General features: G+C 44.2%; 1 protein-coding gene across 2 annotated transcripts in view; it reads right to left on the bottom strand.

The window, feature by feature from the left end:
- Positions 1-1,202: 1,202 nt before the first annotated feature.
- SKAP1 (src kinase associated phosphoprotein 1) overlaps positions 1,203-18,116 on the bottom strand; it is a 317,213-nt gene continuing 300,299 nt past the window's right edge. For both annotated transcript variants that reach the window (XM_079799085.1, XM_079799086.1), the window contains 2 exons: positions 4,162-4,270; positions 1,203-1,519 (listed from right to left, as the gene is read on the bottom strand). In XM_079799085.1, coding sequence (XP_079655211.1) covers positions 4,169-4,270 — 102 coding nt within the window. In that variant the 3' untranslated portion in view covers positions 1,203-1,519; positions 4,162-4,168. The remainder of the gene's footprint in view (positions 1,520-4,161; positions 4,271-18,116) is intronic.

The following is an 18,116-nucleotide window of genomic DNA, read 5'->3' on the forward strand; positions in this document are numbered from 1 at the left end:
GATCTTTTGAGAAACATGGAATCCATTGACAACGTTCCCGTTTGCTCCCCGGTTTCTCTCTTTTGATGGTGTGAAATCAATGTCTTTCTGCAGGGCTATGATATAGTTGTTAATGGAGGCGAGGAAGGCTACTACCAATCCAGGACTGCTCTGAATAGGCAGTTTCAGAGATAAGTTTTATTTTTTCCCTTTTTATATTTCAATTACAATTGACATTCAATATTATTCTGCATTAGCTTCAGATGTACAGCATAGTGGTTAGACAATCATGTACTTTACAGAGTGGCCCCCCACCCCATATTTTAAGTATCCACTTGCCCCATATATAGTTATTATGATGTTATTGACTCTATTCCCTATGCTGTAATTTACACAAAAGAAAATTTATTTGGCTGCTCAGTTGCCCATTTTCCAAAACTTCTTGTGTAGATAGTCAGGCAATAATAACAGCTAATCCTTACTGAGGAGTTACCATGTGCCCATCATTGTTTTAAGTACATTAGCATGTGTTTTTCTTTTAATCGTCCTAATGACCTGGTGAGATGGAGTTTACCTCTTCTAAGGTGAGGAAACTGAAGCATAAAAGGTCAAGTAACTTGCTCTGGGGAACATATGTAGTAAATGGGGAACTGGGGTTTATTCCCAGGCTGTCCGGTTCCAGAGTTTATGTTCTTAATAACTCTGCTTTGCTGCCTCTTCAAGGTACAGATAAACCTGAGTGCTAGGTACAGGCAACAGGAAAAGGAACAGGACTGTATACACAAGCCCTCTTCAAAGTTCTTGCTTGGCCCCTGTCTAGGACTGGCTCCCATACAGGACTCCGTTGGGTAGTTAACTGAGGGGGAAAGGGAACTCTCCAATGTGCTGACTTCAAGGACTTTCTTCTAGCTCTGTCTCATTTCAGGGAGATTCAGCACATAAAAATAACCAAGGATGTCTGAGAGGCCAAGCAGGCAGGCCTAGGTTCCAGAGATGCTCCTACCCCGAAAGACAACTGCAAGTCCCCTTCTCTCTCTGGGCTTTTTTTTTTCTCTCTGGCTATCCCTTCCTACTTTGTATGGTGTTGGCGAGAACGCCCAGAACCAGCATTTTGATGCCATTACAAAAGAAACTCAGCACCATCACACATGGCCAGGAACCAAATAAGACATTTATTTGTGCTTTTCAAATCAGACAAAACAACCAGAGACTCCCTTCTCCAAAGGAAAAACCTTTGACAGGAGGTTTCCTTCTCTCTCACCTCCTCGGTGACAAGCCTGTAGAAAGGGCAGAAGTGGCTGTGCGGGCATGTTTAGAGATGGAATGAGCTGTGACAAGGCAGGCGTAGTAACAGGTCTGCTGAATATGCCTCTTCCCACTTGTGCTATTGATGGTTAAAGTTACGAACAGGTGTCAGAGACGTGGGTCTCTTTAGTAAAGAGAAGAGTCCGTGGTGTTGGTGGGGTAGCAGAGGTGGGAAGTGGGAGCTCCTGATGATCAGTTTCTTCATAAAGGCAGGCTAGAGAGAAGGATATGTGTCCTACAGGAGGAAAAACACATACATTTGCATATCTGGTTTAAAATAGCCTACCTAATAATAGACAAATATGCAAATTGACCGTACCTTCGCTATGCCCGCGATTGGCCAGGAGGCATGGGGGGGCGGGACTTGGAGTGGCCGGGGGGGCCGATTGGGCTGGTGGGACGCTGAGCTCGCGTTGCCAGCGGCGGCTCGAGCTCAGCGTCTGCGCCATGGCTGTGCTGCGGCACAGAAGGGGCCTCTGGGGCAGCGAGCTCACATCCCACCATGGACCGTCAAAAGCGGGGGAGCTGGGTGCCTGTATCCTCAGGCACCAGGCCTTTCAGAAGACTTTGCGGCGCCGGAGGCTTCTGAAAGACCTGGTGCACCAGCGGACAGGCACCCAGCTCCCCCTCGATCAAAAGCAAAAGCGTGGGAGCTGGGTGCCTGTCCACTCAGGCACCAGGCCTTTCAGAAGCCTCTGCCGCACTGGAGGCTTCTGAAAGGCCTGGTGCACCAGCGGACAGATACCCAGCTCCCCCGTGATCGAAAGCGAAAGCGTGTAGCGGACCCTACACATGCATGATTCAATCATGCACTGGGCCTCTAGTAGAACGTATAAAAGGGCACAGAGTAAAAAGTGTCTCCCTGTCTCACAGTCATACAGCTTCTCTGTCCTTGGAGGCAACCAGCATTAGCATTTTCTTTTTCCTTCCAGAGCATCTCATCTATCTATATAAAACCCTAATATGCAAATAGACCAAATGGCAGAATGACCAGCGGAAAGACTGGTCACTATGACATGTACTGACCACCAGGGGGCAGGTGCTCAATGCAGGAGCTGTCCCCAGCCTGCAGGTCCCCAAGATGGTGTGGGGTGGGGCCGGCAAGTGGGCAGTGCCAGGCCAAGGTGGGTGCGAGCGGGGAGCCCCAGTCACCCTACCGGTGGCCCAATGGATCAGCCCTGATCACCAGCCAGGCCTAGGAACCCTACCCATGCACGAATTTCATGCACCGGGCCTCTAGTACATTTATAAGCAACTGGAAACTTCCTTTTTACATGAGTGGAGTAAGTTAGGCCTACCTTTCCTTGCTACTTTTTTTTTTTTTTAATTTACCAACATATCTTATAATGTATTCCATACCAATGCAGAGAGCTTCTTTTTTCTTTTTTACTGTTGCATAGTATTCAATTCTATGAATGTACTACAGTGATTTGGCTAGTTCTCTATTGAACATTTAGGTTATTTCCAATGGTTTGTTATTACAAACAAATAACCTTGTGTGACTAACATTTTGCATGTGTGCAAGTGTAGCTGTCGGATAAACTCCTAGATGTGGAATTGCTGGGTCAAAGAGAATGAGGAGATAAACAACTTTGTCATTAAATAAATCAGTCAAACCTGTGAATCTGTTTAGATTTGAGAGAAAAATTCCAACCCTTCTACATTCATGGCCAGGAAATGGAGCCCTCATTGGGAAAGTCATAAAGTCAAACCTGTGGGACAGGTCTGAGCTGGTGCTTTAGGCTGTACAAGGGCATCTGAAAGTAAGATCTATCCTTATGTGTTTTCCTAAAAGAATCCACTGCACACTAGAATGGGCCTGGTGTGGAAGATTCCAAGGACAGTCTGTATTACTGTCACACATGTCACCCCTCACCCCCAGCAATAAAATCGGCTCCCATTTCAGGCCGGAAGATGGAGCTTGTGGCATCACGCTAGCTTTGGGTGCCCTCTATCACCATCCTAATTCTAAACAAAACCCATTCCATGCCAAAGCAATTGCAACATTACCTTACCCAAAGCAAGCACTTACCCAACTGTTTTAAAATACGATGTGGTTTTTGCTCATAAAATGCAAGCCATATTCTTTATTACCCCAAAGTTAATTTATGTTCCCTAAGAATCCTCATACTGGGCTCCTAATTTTGGCCAATCGGATTGTAATACATGGGCATTTGGGGGAAATGGTGCCATGCCTGGATTTGCAAGCTGGGATATAAACCCATGCTTATGGCACAGATTCTTAGTTGTCCCCAATATCCATTCTCCCCTTTTTATTTTATTAATGAACCCATCTTCCACTTTTAAGCTAGATACAATAAAGCTTTCTTTGCAGCTTTGTCTTTCTGTCTGTATGTCTAAGTTCTGGCCAAAGGAATGTAAGCAGAAGTGGTATGTGCAGCATCTGTGAAGTGTCCTTAAAAGGAGAAGGTGTGCCCTTTTATTTCATGTTTCCTGCTGGGTAGGATACAGGCATGATAGTTGGAGCTGGAACATCCATCTTGGACCACGAGGTAACCTTAGGAATGTTGGCCACACAACCAAAACAACAACAACAACAACAACAACAACAAAAAGCAAGGTACCTGGGACTTAGACACCTTGTATTACTTACCTCCGGGTTTTTACAGAAGAGAAAAATAAATTTCTATTTAATTAAATCAGTTATTTTGAGTTTTCTGTCCCACGTAGTTGAACTTAATCATAACTGACACAGTCCCCTAATTTAGGAAAAACAATTCCAGAATCATCACCTTTCCGTGGTGAATTATTAGCATCACCTTTGGAAATGAAGAAAAACTACTTCACTGGCAACTCTCATCCTTCACAGAGAAACAAAGGCATGGCCAACACATTCATTGGCCATCGTGTGGGTACCTGGGCTTCATCTTTCTTCTACTTCAAAGGCAGTTGTGAGGTACTCCTTTGGAACAATCCCAATGAGGCTGTTTAGTTCTCCTACCCACCAGCCATACATGTTATACTCCTGAAAAATGAAAAGAGAATGGTTTCAATTGGAATTTGGCCATGCTTCTGGTAAACTCTCATGGTGACTGCATGGGAGATTCTGTGGGGTGGTTAACACCCTTGATGGGATTATTAAATTTTAAGAAAGTCATCTAGAGGAGGAAAGCACACTGTTTTCATTTTGCCATCTTCCTGTCTACATTGTAAACTTAGCACATTTGATGCCTTGCTCAACGTAAAGAGCATCTTTCTTTCTTTCTTTCTTTCTTTCTTTCTTTCTTTCTTTCTTTCTTTCTTTCTTTCTTTCTTTCTTTCTTTCTTTCTTTCTTTCTTTCTTTCTTTCTTTCTTTCTTTCTTTCTTTTTTTACCGTAGTTGAATGGCTTCTTCAGAGAAAGTTGAGCACATCCTAAAATGCCAGAACACTAAAAATATCCAGGGAGTCAGGTCATAGTTCAAATCAATATTTACCAAGCATCTTCTATGTGCAAAGTGCTGTTTGAGTTCCCATGAGATGTATAATGATGAATCAGAACACTGCTTGCTCCCTGGGAGCTTATAGCAGAGAGTAATGGGCTTTGGAGTCAGACAGACTGGGATCTAATCCCCACTTGGTCATTTAGTAGCCATGTGACCTTAAGTTCTCCTAGCTTTAACTTCCTCTTCTGTAAGAGTAGGGAGACTATCACCCCTCCCCTATGTGGTGGGGATATAAGTGACGCCACAGAAGTGAAAACAATTCAAAGTAACTGATACGTAGTAGGTGCTCTAAACATTAGAGGTGGGAGTTTGACAGGTACATTAATAATTACAGGCAGGCTAAGCAGTTGAGCATCAACCCAGGAACCAAGAGGTCCCCGAGTCAGAGCACATGCCGGGATTGAGGTTAATGTGGTTGTTTTCCAGGGTTCTGTCCTGCCTTCTGACTTGATGCACTTTCCTTGAGCCATCTTGTACACCTCTGTGGTTTAGCTACTAATATCTGTGTAAATGATTCACAACCAGAATGGGCCCAAAGAAATACTTGTTAAATGAGGTTATGAAGGAATGAAAGGAGCAGTGGGGATTTGTACTCTCAGTTGAGCAGATTTAGTTACAGCTAACTACCAAATATTCTCCTGGTGATTGCACTGGTTGTGGCAGGAAGAGAGCAATTGCCTTTGGAGACATTTTTCCCAAATGGCTCTCTAAGTACCATGAAAACAGACGCAAATGGCATAAGAAGTGAGACCATTGAGTTGACCTTAAAAGGAACAGAGAATTATCTTTAAAAATCAGTCTCCAGCCCAGATCTAAATGATGGATTCCTAATACCCAAGTGTATGTCAAGCTGCTCAAACTAAATTTGACCCATCACTCTGCTTCTATTTCCATTCCCACTCCCAAACTTTCTATCCCTCCTGTTTCCTCTAGCTCAGTAAATGGCACCACTATGAACTCAGTTACTCAAGCCAGAAACCCAGGAGTCATTTCCAATTTCACCCTCCTTTTCCAATCAGCCCTTGAGTCCTGTCAATTCTCTTTCCAAAATGTTACTGGAATCCACCCACTTCTCTCCATTCCCACTGACAATATTCTAGAGTCATGTCACAGTCGTCTCTCATGAGGACTATAGAAATAACCTCCAAATTGGTTTCTGTATCTCCATTCTCATTCTCCTCCAATCTAGTCTTCGTTCTGCAGCCAGAATCCTTCTAAAATGTCACTGCTCCGCTCAAAACCTTTAAGTGGGTTCCCACTGCCTATTTATTGCCAACTTGTTAACAAGGTGGACAAAGCCCTGATCGCTGCCTAGCACTTTCACTCACCCCCTCAGTCTAGTGGACCCTCAGTCAAACAGGACTTGTCTCAGCTGCTCCCATGGCTACAGCCTCTCTCATCTTGGAGCCTTTCCTCTGCCGCTTAGCCTCTACTTCCCTCCTCCCTTTCATGGGCTCACTCCTAAGCAGCTCTCAGATCTCAATTCCTGAGTCTTTCCAGATTCTCTAGAATCCTCTCCTTGCCACTCTCTGACTGGGTGGGGGCCCCAGCCATGTGGTCCACAGGGCTGTGCCCTATGCTTCCCTGGAAATGAGCTCATGACGCTGTCCTGTATCGGTCTGCTTTTGTCTCAGTGGCAATCACTAGGTGGGGAGTTGTGTGAGAGCTGGGGCCTTGTTGGTTTTGTTTGCTCTTGCATTCCCAGCACTCAGTGTGGTACCCAGCACAGAATGGGGCCAAAGAAATACTTGTTAAATGAGGTTATGAAGAAATGAAGGGAGCAGTGGGGATTTGTACTCTCAGTTGAGCAGATTTAGTTACAACCAACTACAAACTATTCTCCTGGGGATTGGACTGGTTGTGGCAGGAAGAGAGCAACTGCCTTTGGAGACATTTTCCCAAATGGCTCCCTAAGTACCATGAAGACAGACTCAAATGGCATAAGAAGTGAGACCACTGAGTTGACCCTAAAAGGAACAGAGAATTATCTTTAAAAATCAGTCTGAAGTAAATAAATGTGTCTACTGCCTCTCCCCACCAGACCTTATTCCCTTCCTCCCCAAGGCCAACTCCTCTACAGTCTGCACTGCCTTCTGGGAAATTACCCAGAATTCCTTAGCCTGTACTGTTAGAACATGTTTTAAAAAAATATTTTTATTGATTTCAGAGAGGAAGGAAGCGGGAGAGAGAGAGAGAAACATCAATGATGTCAGAGAATCATTGATTGGCTGCCTCCCACTGGGGACCGAGCCTGCAACCCAGGCATGTGCCCTGGATCGGAATCAAACCTGGGACCCTTCAGTCCACAGGCCGATGCTCTATCCACCGAGCCAAACTGGCTAGGGCTGTTAGAACATTTTAAAACTCCTATCGGTACAAATTATGTTCCTGTCCACCTCCCAACACTTAGGGCAATTTCTACCGTAAGTTTCCTTGCAGTATTGCCTTGTGTTAGCATGTCACTGCAATGGCCGTGTCCATAGGGCCTTGATGCGAAGGGGAAACACATCCTCTGTCGTCTTCTCTCATTGGAACTCATAAAAACTCTAGCTTTAGTTCTTCTCTTATCTCACAGAAGGGAGGGCATGATGTCTGACAGTCTTTCGATCACAGTCAGCTTGCTTAGACATGTGTGAAGAGTGGCCTTCTACCTACCAGATGCTGTCATCTTCATCACCTGAGGGGCTCAGAGAGGACTTTCTCTCCCTAGGGACTATTCACGACTCCTGACTCTGACATCCCTCTTTAGCCGAATGCCAGGAGGAGGACCAGGCCTTGGGAAGGTGCACCGTCAACTCGAAGAGGGGGCAACCAGGAAGCAGATGAGGCACGGCAGGACACCGGCAAAGACTAGGCTCCCGGTCACTGTGCTCTTGCTCGAGGGGAACACTGACCCTGTCGACCCAGATGTGGCAGCCGCACCACCGTGGTGAGAACTGAAATGAGTGAAATCAACTCTCTGCCCTTCAACACAGAAAAGCAGGCAGAAGTGTAAGGAGAGCGGCATAGTCTCAGAGACCATATGTATCCTGCTGTGGGAGCCTAGGAGCTTAATCAAAGCACCTACAGGACTTGAGATCTGACTGTCTTTTCCAGATTTCATCCCTTGGCTGGATACCCAAAAAGGGCTGCAGGGCTGAGATGTTTAAAGCATGAATGGAACATTTCTAGCCTTCTCTCTCACTGCCCCCCATCCCCATGCTTTGCTCCAGCCCAGTCTAAACACCACGAGGTATTTTAAAATAATTTCTACTTTGATGAATTGCTGGGGAGTCCACAATTGCTCATAATCAAAGGGAGAAAAATGCAAATGAGATCCGGCCGAGAACTATCACCACCAAACGTTTATTTCACTGCACAGTGCCAAAAAGAATTAAAACAACATTAAACTCACAGCAATCATGTTTAAGCCCTCGTTTCCAAGTGCCAAATTGCACCACTCTGGATCATACAGATGTTCGTTAATTATGCTAATTTTTATTAAACTATTAAAATGGAGAGAGAACTGGCTCAGCCAGGCAGACCCCAGCTCTGAATGAACTCTGCTCTTGTCTAGAGGTGTTAATTTACTGCATTTTTATTAAGTTGCTGATTCTTGGATTCGTTTTGGGATGGCAGAGAGGCCTGAATTCTTGGGATCAACGTTTTAAATAAAGTTTGACTTCTTTGCCCAGATGTTTGGAAAGACAAGAAAAATGTGGAGACATTCCTGGAAGACCTCAAATACTCAATATGGGGATATACACCTACAAGTGACAATGTCAGGGAATCAGAATTACAAAGGCTCCCCATGCTGTAACTCTATATACTGGTACACTGTGTATGGTAGAGCTAAGATGTTAATTATACAAAACTGTTAATTGAAGATGCTTTAGATAATATAAAAAGCTATTTAAAAAATCCTTCACATCAGTGCTTGCTTCTTGCCACAGTCTTTTAAGAAGACTTTCACTTGAAAATCGTGCAATGTGTGGTTTGTTCTCATCATAAGTATCTCTAGGCTCGATTAAACATCTGTTCCCCTCAACATCAACTCTGCCTCACCTCACTGAACCCCCCAAATGAAGGAGCCTTAAAAAAGAAGGGTTGGCTACTTGGAGTCCATTGTCTGGTTGGAGAAGCTACCGGCCTGGCTGAGCAGAGCATCGAGTGAACCTGAAATCGACACAGCACTCACCAACAGCAACAATCAGAAGTGTTTATGGGGGATCGCACACTGCCATAAATGGATTTATGCTGCTAATCTCCGTCAACAAGGAAAAAAGAACCCTACCAAACCTGCCATAAAAAGAATAGCAAATTCTATAAACAAAAAGCAGTGTGGCCACCAACCACAGGCACGTCGCACAGCTGGACTCTGCCTCCAGTGGTTTCCTATTGCTGTTTATGGTTTCAAGACTATCATGGACCTCCTCGGTGCTCCTCCTGTCACAGGGCCCTGAGTCCCTGTGTGGGGCTGCAAATACCCTGTCAGTAGGTGTCAGGGGATATCAGGGGGGAAGCCAGCAGGCGCCTATCATCAGCCTTAAAAGAGATTAAATACCCCTACCCCATGATTGCTACATTTTAATTTCTCTCCTCCCTGCTGGTTCCTATTTGTATAAGCTTTTCCATGGCTCCCCTGGAGTAGCACAGACATGACCTGAAATGACCATCCTGTCTTGGGATGAGAATTCAATTTCTAGGCTCAGTGACTCCTAGGCTGTTCCAACAATAGGACATCTCCATCCTCCAGGACACAGCTTCTTAAGCTGGGGTCTGTGGACCCCTGGCCTGTCCATGGATGGACGTGAAGGAATCTTTGGACTCCTTGAAACGGGTGTACAATTTTGTGTGCATGTGTACACGTGTCTCGTCCCTGGGGTGCCGCCCAGATCTTTGATCAGATTCTCAAGGGATTTATAAGCCTGTTTACAAACCGGTGCTCTAGGGCAGCGGTCGCCAACCGGCGGTCCTCGGACCACGGGTGGTCCGTGAGGTCTGAAAGGTTGGCGACCGCTGCTCTAAGGGGAAAAGGCGATGATCTTTATGGCCTGGGTCTGCACTCTGGCCCAGGGTGGCCATCTTCACCTCCCTCCCCCTTTTGAGAAAACACAATGAAAGGAAATCAAGAATCCTTGTTCCTGCTGCTGGGTTTCCCGTGCCTCAGCCCTCCAGCTGCAGAGCCTGTCTCCCCTTCACATGCTGACCAAGCTTGCGTGTCCTTTCTAAGGCACTGCCTCTTTCACTGTGACTTAGACGTTGCGGTGTCTTCCCATAGCTTCCATTCAGATGCACACGGCGGCTTTGGGAACAAGCTGCTTGCCACTGCCAGTTCCCCTGAGAATGTTCCTAATAGAAATGTTCTCTTTGCCCATTGACTTGGGCTTCAGACAAGCCTCTGTGGAACAAGATTCCCAGAAAAATGTCTCACACTTTTGTTCGTTTAACCATCCAAGTTCACTATATCTGCCCTTGTAAACAACAGAATTCCTCTTCAACAGAACAATCCATCAGCCCCCTAACATGGAAGATCAATAAATGCTTGATAAATGTATGGGAAAGGCCAATCACAGAATTATTTGTCTATGATTGCTTATTTCTCTATTTGTGCTTGTGCATCATACATTACCATTAGTAAAGATGGGGGATTTGAATTCCTAGGTGGAGTAGATTGTAATATTCCAGGGTCAGCCGAAAATATCCTATTTCTACTCTGGATTGGCCCACAGTTTCTCTACTCTTAAAATCCAGCTTTGGAAATTTAATGCTTCCTGAGGATATCGTAAATTATTAAATAAATCGAGGGCTCTAACTCAGCACCCTTCCTACTGCCGAGGAAAACCAGACTGGGGACAGGAATTGCTCAGAGACAAACAGGTGCCTGCTTTTCAGCACAAGTGGTTTTATGAAGAGGTTCTGCAGAAGGAGAAAGGAAGTGGTCAGTTGGGTGGACAGTGGGTTAGGGGTGTTGAAACCTGTGAAAAGCTCAGAGCTCAGTGCTTGGCTGAAAACTTGGCGGCCTCTCCAGACTATTTCACACCGTGTTTTACGTTGCTGGCCATCATGTTCTCTTTCCTCCATTATTCAGAGTCTTGGTCTATGAATAATAAAAATGAATCACGAAATTTGCCTCAATTGACCCAGTGGATTGTTACATTTCAGAGAATTTGCTAGCCGGGAGGTCGATGGGCCTGGATTCGGGGTAGTGCGGGAAAGGTATGTGAGTGTAAGAAAGGGAACATGGAAAGGTTGGGTGGTCAGTGAGAGCAATTGGGGGGTGGGGTACAGAGCAACAATTCTACAAAACTCGCTCCCTAGCCAAGTGTTCCGAGGAGCAGAACACTCCACAGCAAGGGGACATTCAGCCTCAAGTCTGAAGCTTATGTCCTGCAATAGGTATGAGTGGATAAGGATCAAGTCAAGGCCAGGGAGGTGTGCAGGACCTGCGTACAAACTGGACATTGTTGGTGATGGAAGTGTGTGCAGAACTCATAGTGTGCATGACAGAAAAATCATAAGCTGTGAAGGGAAGAGGGAAGGTGGAACAGGGCTGCAAGGAAAGAGAGACAAGAAAGAAACACACAGCTTGAACTTTGCCTAAAGAACAGAGGGAAGATAAAGGGAAGGTAAACACTTTGCCGTTGAGAGAAAGCAAGGTGCCAAGTGCAGAATTCAGGAACAATAGAGACAGCACCACTTTGGAGCTGATAGAATTGTGATACCATGTGAGACCTGAGTATTAATATGTATTCCATAAACTGCAGCTCGCAGCTCTGAACCGCTCTGTTTTGCTCTGACCGCAGTACCAGCCTCAGGCACCACAACACAATTTGGAAACAATGTGACGGAAATGTTTAATCTGCTCGGCCCATCTGTGCTGCGTATTTCTCCAGCTCTCCCTGAGAGAGGCGCCTTGAATCTCCACATTGCCTTTAATATTCTCCTAAATCACCTCCCCACTGCACTTCAAGGGCCATTGCTACAATATCACAGGTTCATCTAAAGTGCAACGGGGAGGGGGCCGGGGAGGAGGCACAGGCCGGGGTATTTTTTATTTTAAAATAATTTCCAGAGATGGTCTTTTCTGCTTCCTTTAAAAAAAGGAGAAAAGTTATTCTACTGTTGCCGTAAGGTTATTGAGGCTGTTTGGTGCAAAACAGGGTAGGATAGAGTGGAATCATTCTCCAAAGAATTATTTTTATTAATCTCGATTCCCTCAATTGGACACGGGAGGGGGTGAGCAGATGCTCGTTTCCTCCTATCTCCTTTCCTTGCACCTTGCTAGGGTGATGTGTTCATTTGGGGCTGGTGCCTCTCTGCTTTACGGTGTCTGCATCGGGTATAGGTTTGACCCTGCCCTACTCTAAACAAAGCCATCTTGTTCAGGACAGGTATACATTTAGTCGCAGGCCAACAGGCCCGCATCAGAAGGGGACACTGCATTGTTTTATTTTAGCTTAAAAAATCTTAGGTGTTTCTCTCGTTAAGTACAGATGTTGAGTGTCAGATTTCTGCTCCCTTTCCCCCGCTTGATTTTGCCAGATTCTGTGATTTGGGGTTTTAGACTATAGGAAGGAAGCTTGGAGTAGGTTTCGGAGAATGAGGAGACGACAAGTCACCATGTTCCAGACCTTAGACAAATGGAAGAGAGTTGCACATCAGGAAAATTAGGATTCCTTTTGCTTTGTGAATTAAAGAAATGAATAATTTAATCCTCAAGATTGTTCCGGCGAGGGAAAGGCAGCGTCCCAGTGGCGGAGCCCTACAGCCTGTCGGTGTGTTACATCATCTGCACACATAGGCGTTTCCATGACAACCGCTTATAGCTTCATTTCCTGGATCCCTCTAGGGGGTGTCACAGCCAGATCCACCTGCTTTTCACCCTACCCTCGGTGGGGTCATGGTAAGGTCGCCAGAATAAATGAACGCGGGTACTAATGATCTGTTTACTGCTGTTTATGCTCTGTGTGTGTCAGGGGCACGCACATTTAGAGAGCTCATTATGGTTGCAATTAGAATGCACCATCGCTAGATATTTAACTCCTTTTTCTTTTAAATTAGCATTTTAATAACATTCTTTGAGCAGAGAAACAAAATGACCATTTTTCACGGACAAACTTCTAGCTGTAGGTGCAACTTTAATGGCAAAGTTGTGAAGGGGAAAGAAGGGAGAGAGAAAAAAAAAAGGCCATTTTTACTACTTTCACCCTCCTTCTTACCAAAAGGATATTTTTATTTGCTTTCTAACACACTCAATTTCCTAAATTTGTTTTGAATCCAATTATTTTGGGTGGTTTAAAGTACCGTACTCTTGTTGGACGGAAATTAGCAGCGATTGAAATTAACTTTCTATGTGACCTGTGAAAGGGGCTAAAATAATTACAAGTGTGTATAAGAAACCCTTTCTCCAAAAGAACCGAGCTGTAGGATCAGGCTGTGATCAAATGATACTATTATTGGAATATATTTATACGATAATTGCAGGGGCTATTTTCTTTAAAACGGTGATTGCAATTTTGTTTCTATTTTATAATTCTTAGGATTACTTTATAGAGGATCAACGATGACAGAAACATCATTATAGACAGGATGAGTATTAAGCAGAAAGAATGAAAACAACACCACATCATTTACCATTTAAAAATGGCACGATCTTGGAATATCAAAAAGCAAGAGAGACAGGACAGGAAAGATACCGTATAGAGACCCCCTGGGTCAGCGCGTTCCATAAGGTGCTGCTTTTTCGGAACCAGCCAGCACCTTTGCTAGGTGTTTATAGATGCTCTGTTTGCGGAAAGTACAGTGAAAAATAACAATTTGAATGTTTCGATTATCTTTCGCAGTCCATTCCATTTTCATTATTTATTTCCTATAAACCGGGACCTTGCTGAACATAATTCTGCAGACAAGGAGCTGGATGGGACAGTCAATGTGAACGAGGAGATGGATGGTGGGTGCGTGTAAGATAGATGCTAAGCATTTATGAAAAAGAGCGGTATGTCTACATGCGAACATCCACCAAGTAGAGCAAGCGAGCCTGTAAGCGGCAGCTGGTATTTATGGGTGGGGGGAAAAGTGTAAGGCAGATTGTATGGGAACGAGCACGCCGAGCCTGAAAAGGGTTTGCTTCTTTTCCTATCCTCTCGGAATCCACTCCCAGGTTCCGTTAAGATGTCCCACGCTTGCGGTGGCTCCTGTGATACCTCACACGCCTTTCCATGACAACAGACGGGGGATTTCACAGTTAGAAGACTCAGGAGGTCAATAGTTGAAAAGCGAGAGTTAGAAAGAGAGATATTTATGGACATCCAAACAATCCCAGTGAAAAAAGAAGGAAAAAAAATTTAAAGACGCAGCAGGAAAAAAAAAAAAAAGCCTTTCTAAAGATGCAGGTTTAAAATGTTTATGCTTTTGAATCAGCCTCTTTGCACCTTAGAATCTGCCATTTCATAAATAAAATACGGGTGGCATAGACTATAATTTGGTGATAGCTACCCCAGGACATGTCTAGATGCACTTCTGTTATTTTAATTAAATACTGCATTATGGTTTGTGACAACTACATAGCTACCGCCTAAATGAATTCAGAATTAAAGTGTTACTTAGGCATCCAGTAATTTTTGTTTCATTCCTCAGTTTTACAGAGCAAATAGCTATAAAATCAAGATGTTTGTTCATTTACAGATGGAGCAGGGTTGTTGTTGCTGTTTTTTTCCTCCTTAATCCTCACGCACAAAAAGAAGACAGAGCTGAGTCTGGCTCCCAACACTCTTAGCTTATGAGCCACATCACAAAGAAAAACACAGCCTCTTGACTATAATGTGAATGCTGAATATTAATTGCTGGTATTATGCTTATCTTTCTAGCCGGGTCTGTCTTTTCATAATTATTCTGATGTGCTGCAGTCTTGCATTGCCAGGAGATTTTTCTCCTTTGTTTAACAGTTAGAAACCTATTGTATTTTATTTTTTAAAATATCTTCAAGTTCAGTGCTCCTTGGAAGTTTTTTGTATCTGGAACCCTTCCCCAAATACAAAATATTAGTGGGAAGAGAGAAGCCGCTGAAGCTCTTTGCTAAAAAGATGATGCACATTTCTGCATCTAAAAGAAAATATATTTTTCATTCTAGCAATATTAATGTTTCCTTAATGAAGCTGGAGAGGGTGTTACAATTTGATATAATCAGTTGGTTAGTTTAAATGTCACGTCACTAGCAAATCATAAGAAAGGCTCAGAATATTATCATCTAACAGGCACAGATTTTCACTCAAAATTAATATGGTAGCGTAAAAAGATTTTTGTTCAACTCTGAGCATGTAATTGTATCATTACTGTGTCATATGTCAGGATGAAAGATTTTAAAGAACAAGTTTTCTGAAACCATTGTCTTATTTCTCGTTTGATAAGCAATATACTCTTTTTATTAGCCTTAAATACCATACGTCTGGCAATGTCTGCTAATTCCAGCTTTTCTGTGTTCTCACCAATTACCCCAAACCCCTCATTGCTAATCCTATAACCTCATTTGCAATGAGGTTATAATTTGCTTCAATATTTTGCTAGTTTGGTTGGAGAGCTGAATGCATACACCACCAAGAAACACTGGCAGGCAGAGGTTTGGGGAGGCTGAGTTCCTTTTGAGAAAATAATTACACAGAAACAAAGCTTTTGTGACTCCGTTTAAATAGAGCATCTCACCGAAATGTCATGCGGCCTCTCTGGCAGATTAGTGAGGAGTTTATTACTAAATCTCTGTCTAATAAACGTGCAGTTGACGCTGGAGGAGCTGCTTGTTATAATACTGGCAGTGGGAAATGGAGGGAATGTCACCGTTAAAGACACAAATTTTCCCCATAATATATTCGAATGGAAACCTCTGAATCCAATACTACATGGGCATATCTAATAAATTCACAATATTTCAGCCTCAACAGCCTTCACCGGTTAGTTTTAAAGATTTATGTGGTAAAAAATTACTCAGTGATGAATATGGTTTATTCTGTGCAGTATTGGAGGTATAAGGAATTAAACTACCGTCTTTAACAGTGAATTTATTATTACCTCTGTCAAAAGACGAAGACTTTAACAGCACTTGTTATAAATTCACTGCAAAATAAATGGCTGGATTTTTTTTTTTACACTGGAGTTTGTAAAGCATCGGGCTATTCTGAGCATTAACCTAAACCTGCCATGGCTTATATGGTTCTAGGTAAACATTTCTGTCGGGGCCTCAGTTAATTATTTGATCTAGGACTTTCCACCTGACTGAAAGGTGTGTGAGTGTGTGTGTGTGTGTGTGTGTGTGTGTAGAAAGTGAAAGGTCCCATCCAGGACGACAGTTTAGGAGTAAGGAGATTAAAGTGCAAAATGCCAATTTTATTCTTTTTTTAAATAAATGGGTTTTATAATAAATGGCTAGGTTTGGAGGATACAGTGGATATGCAGTTTGGACTCTTATTAGCAGGTTTATATGCATGCATCTGCACACACACACACACACACACACACACACACACACACAAACACCCTCTCCCTTTTGTCCTCTCTTGGAATGGGTGTCCCCTCATTTATAAAAATTACCTGGAAGGAATGAGGCTGCCAGGGTTTGTTCTAGACGATTGGTTCCTGTCTGGGGGAAAGGAATGGCCTCTACTGAATTTGACCGGTGTATGACCGTTGCCTTCCAGCTGACCCCAAATCCCATTCCCATCCTCCTAACTCTATAGCCTCCCATAGGGGTTATTAATGAGAGAGAACACCATCATCATCATCATCTTCGTCATCACAGCACAGGGTTGACCTGCTTGTTAACATGAAATGGGGTGGTGGGGACAGCTTCTGCTTCTCTGTCTTATCATCATAAATAAGAACAGATATTTTCCGACGGTATCCCCCTTCCCCGCCCCCTTTGCTTAGGTCAGAGGTGAATAATAGCTCTTTGACAAGCATTGATCAGTTTCATCACACTGTTTGGGCAGCCAGCCCCCAGGCCTATATTCTCCCTACTTACTACCCACGGGTTACCTCCCAAATAACCTCACCCATCCCCCACTCTGCCAAGCAGAGGCTAATGGTGCCTGAGGAAGTCCTAAATGGACACTAGATGTCACCAAACACCTCCTTTCCCTCAGAGCCCTGAAATTAAAAACAAAACAAAACAAAACACACGCCCACACACCCCTTCATTTAAAGCAATTGAAGGAATTAACTTATCTGTTTTTATGAGGGTTCTTGCCACATTCAACTAAGCACACTTAAAGAGGAAGTATTGCTGCGTTCAGATAATTTTTACAACATACAAATCTCTTTTGGAGGGGGCTGGGGGTCAAGGGAGGGAAAAGGTCTACGCTCTTTAAGTAGTCCTTGGAGGGAGTAGGTGGAGAACACTGAGCTTTCAAAATCCCATTATAACACACAGGGAGTTTTGTTAACATAGACCAGGTGTGCTGGGAACAGGCCTGCTGCATTCGGATCACTAGGAGCTGGGGTTGGAGCTAGGATTCGGCCTGAGTTCAAGTAGCTCCAACCCAGTGCCGGAAGCTAAATGTCACTCAGGGTGACAAAATCAGTCCACCCTCGTCCACATAAAGCCCATGGCCATCTCACAGCATCATGAGTTAGATGTGAAACTTGGCCTTGCCTATGAGAGTCCCTGTTTCCATATCAACTGCACCAGCAGAGAAGACAACCAAAGTGGGTGAGTTTGGGCCACAAGAGTGTCTTCCCACCCCAGCGAAGCTGCCATGTAAGTATAAACCTTATGTGGTGCCCAACCTGTTGCCGCAAGGCTGATTTCCATGGGAATAAGTAGCTGGACAAATCTTGGGAGGAGCCTAAGGCCAACTCATGAAGCACACAACGTAAGCCCAAGAGATGCAGCCTGCTGACTTGGTTTACCTTAAATGCAAGACATCATTCTGGGACCTCCTGTCCTTTCTAGTCAATTGAGAAGGAGTTTCTCTCTCGTCCTCTCTTTAATTCACCCTTATCTGCTGGACAGCTCACGTCACCACTATATACGACTTCCGGAAAAGGAGGCTTAGTTTTTAAATGGGCATGTAAGTTATCTTGCATAGTGCAACAAGCATTTTTATTACTTAGGAAAAGGGTACTATGGCGAGAGACCTTGGAGCCAGGAAGACAGAGTCACGTCTCTGAAAGCTGGACCTGTGACTTGTCTTATCCAAATAGAGGCTTCTTACCGCCCCTTCCCCCACTGACAATAAATGCCCATCGCGGAGCTGGTCCACAGAAGGGCCTTGCGATCCCCACATAAGAGAAACGAAGCCAGAACACAGCGTTACTGCACGGAGGGTGATTCAGCACCTGCCCTGTCATGCCTGGTGCCCAGGCTGAATGGAGTTTTGGAGTACACCTGTTGTTGAACCCCTGCCAAGTACTGATG

This window comes from Cnephaeus nilssonii (genome assembly GCF_951640355.1).
Source record: "Cnephaeus nilssonii genome assembly, chromosome: 19".
In the NCBI taxonomy this organism is placed as follows: domain Eukaryota; kingdom Metazoa; phylum Chordata; class Mammalia; order Chiroptera; family Vespertilionidae; genus Cnephaeus; species Cnephaeus nilssonii.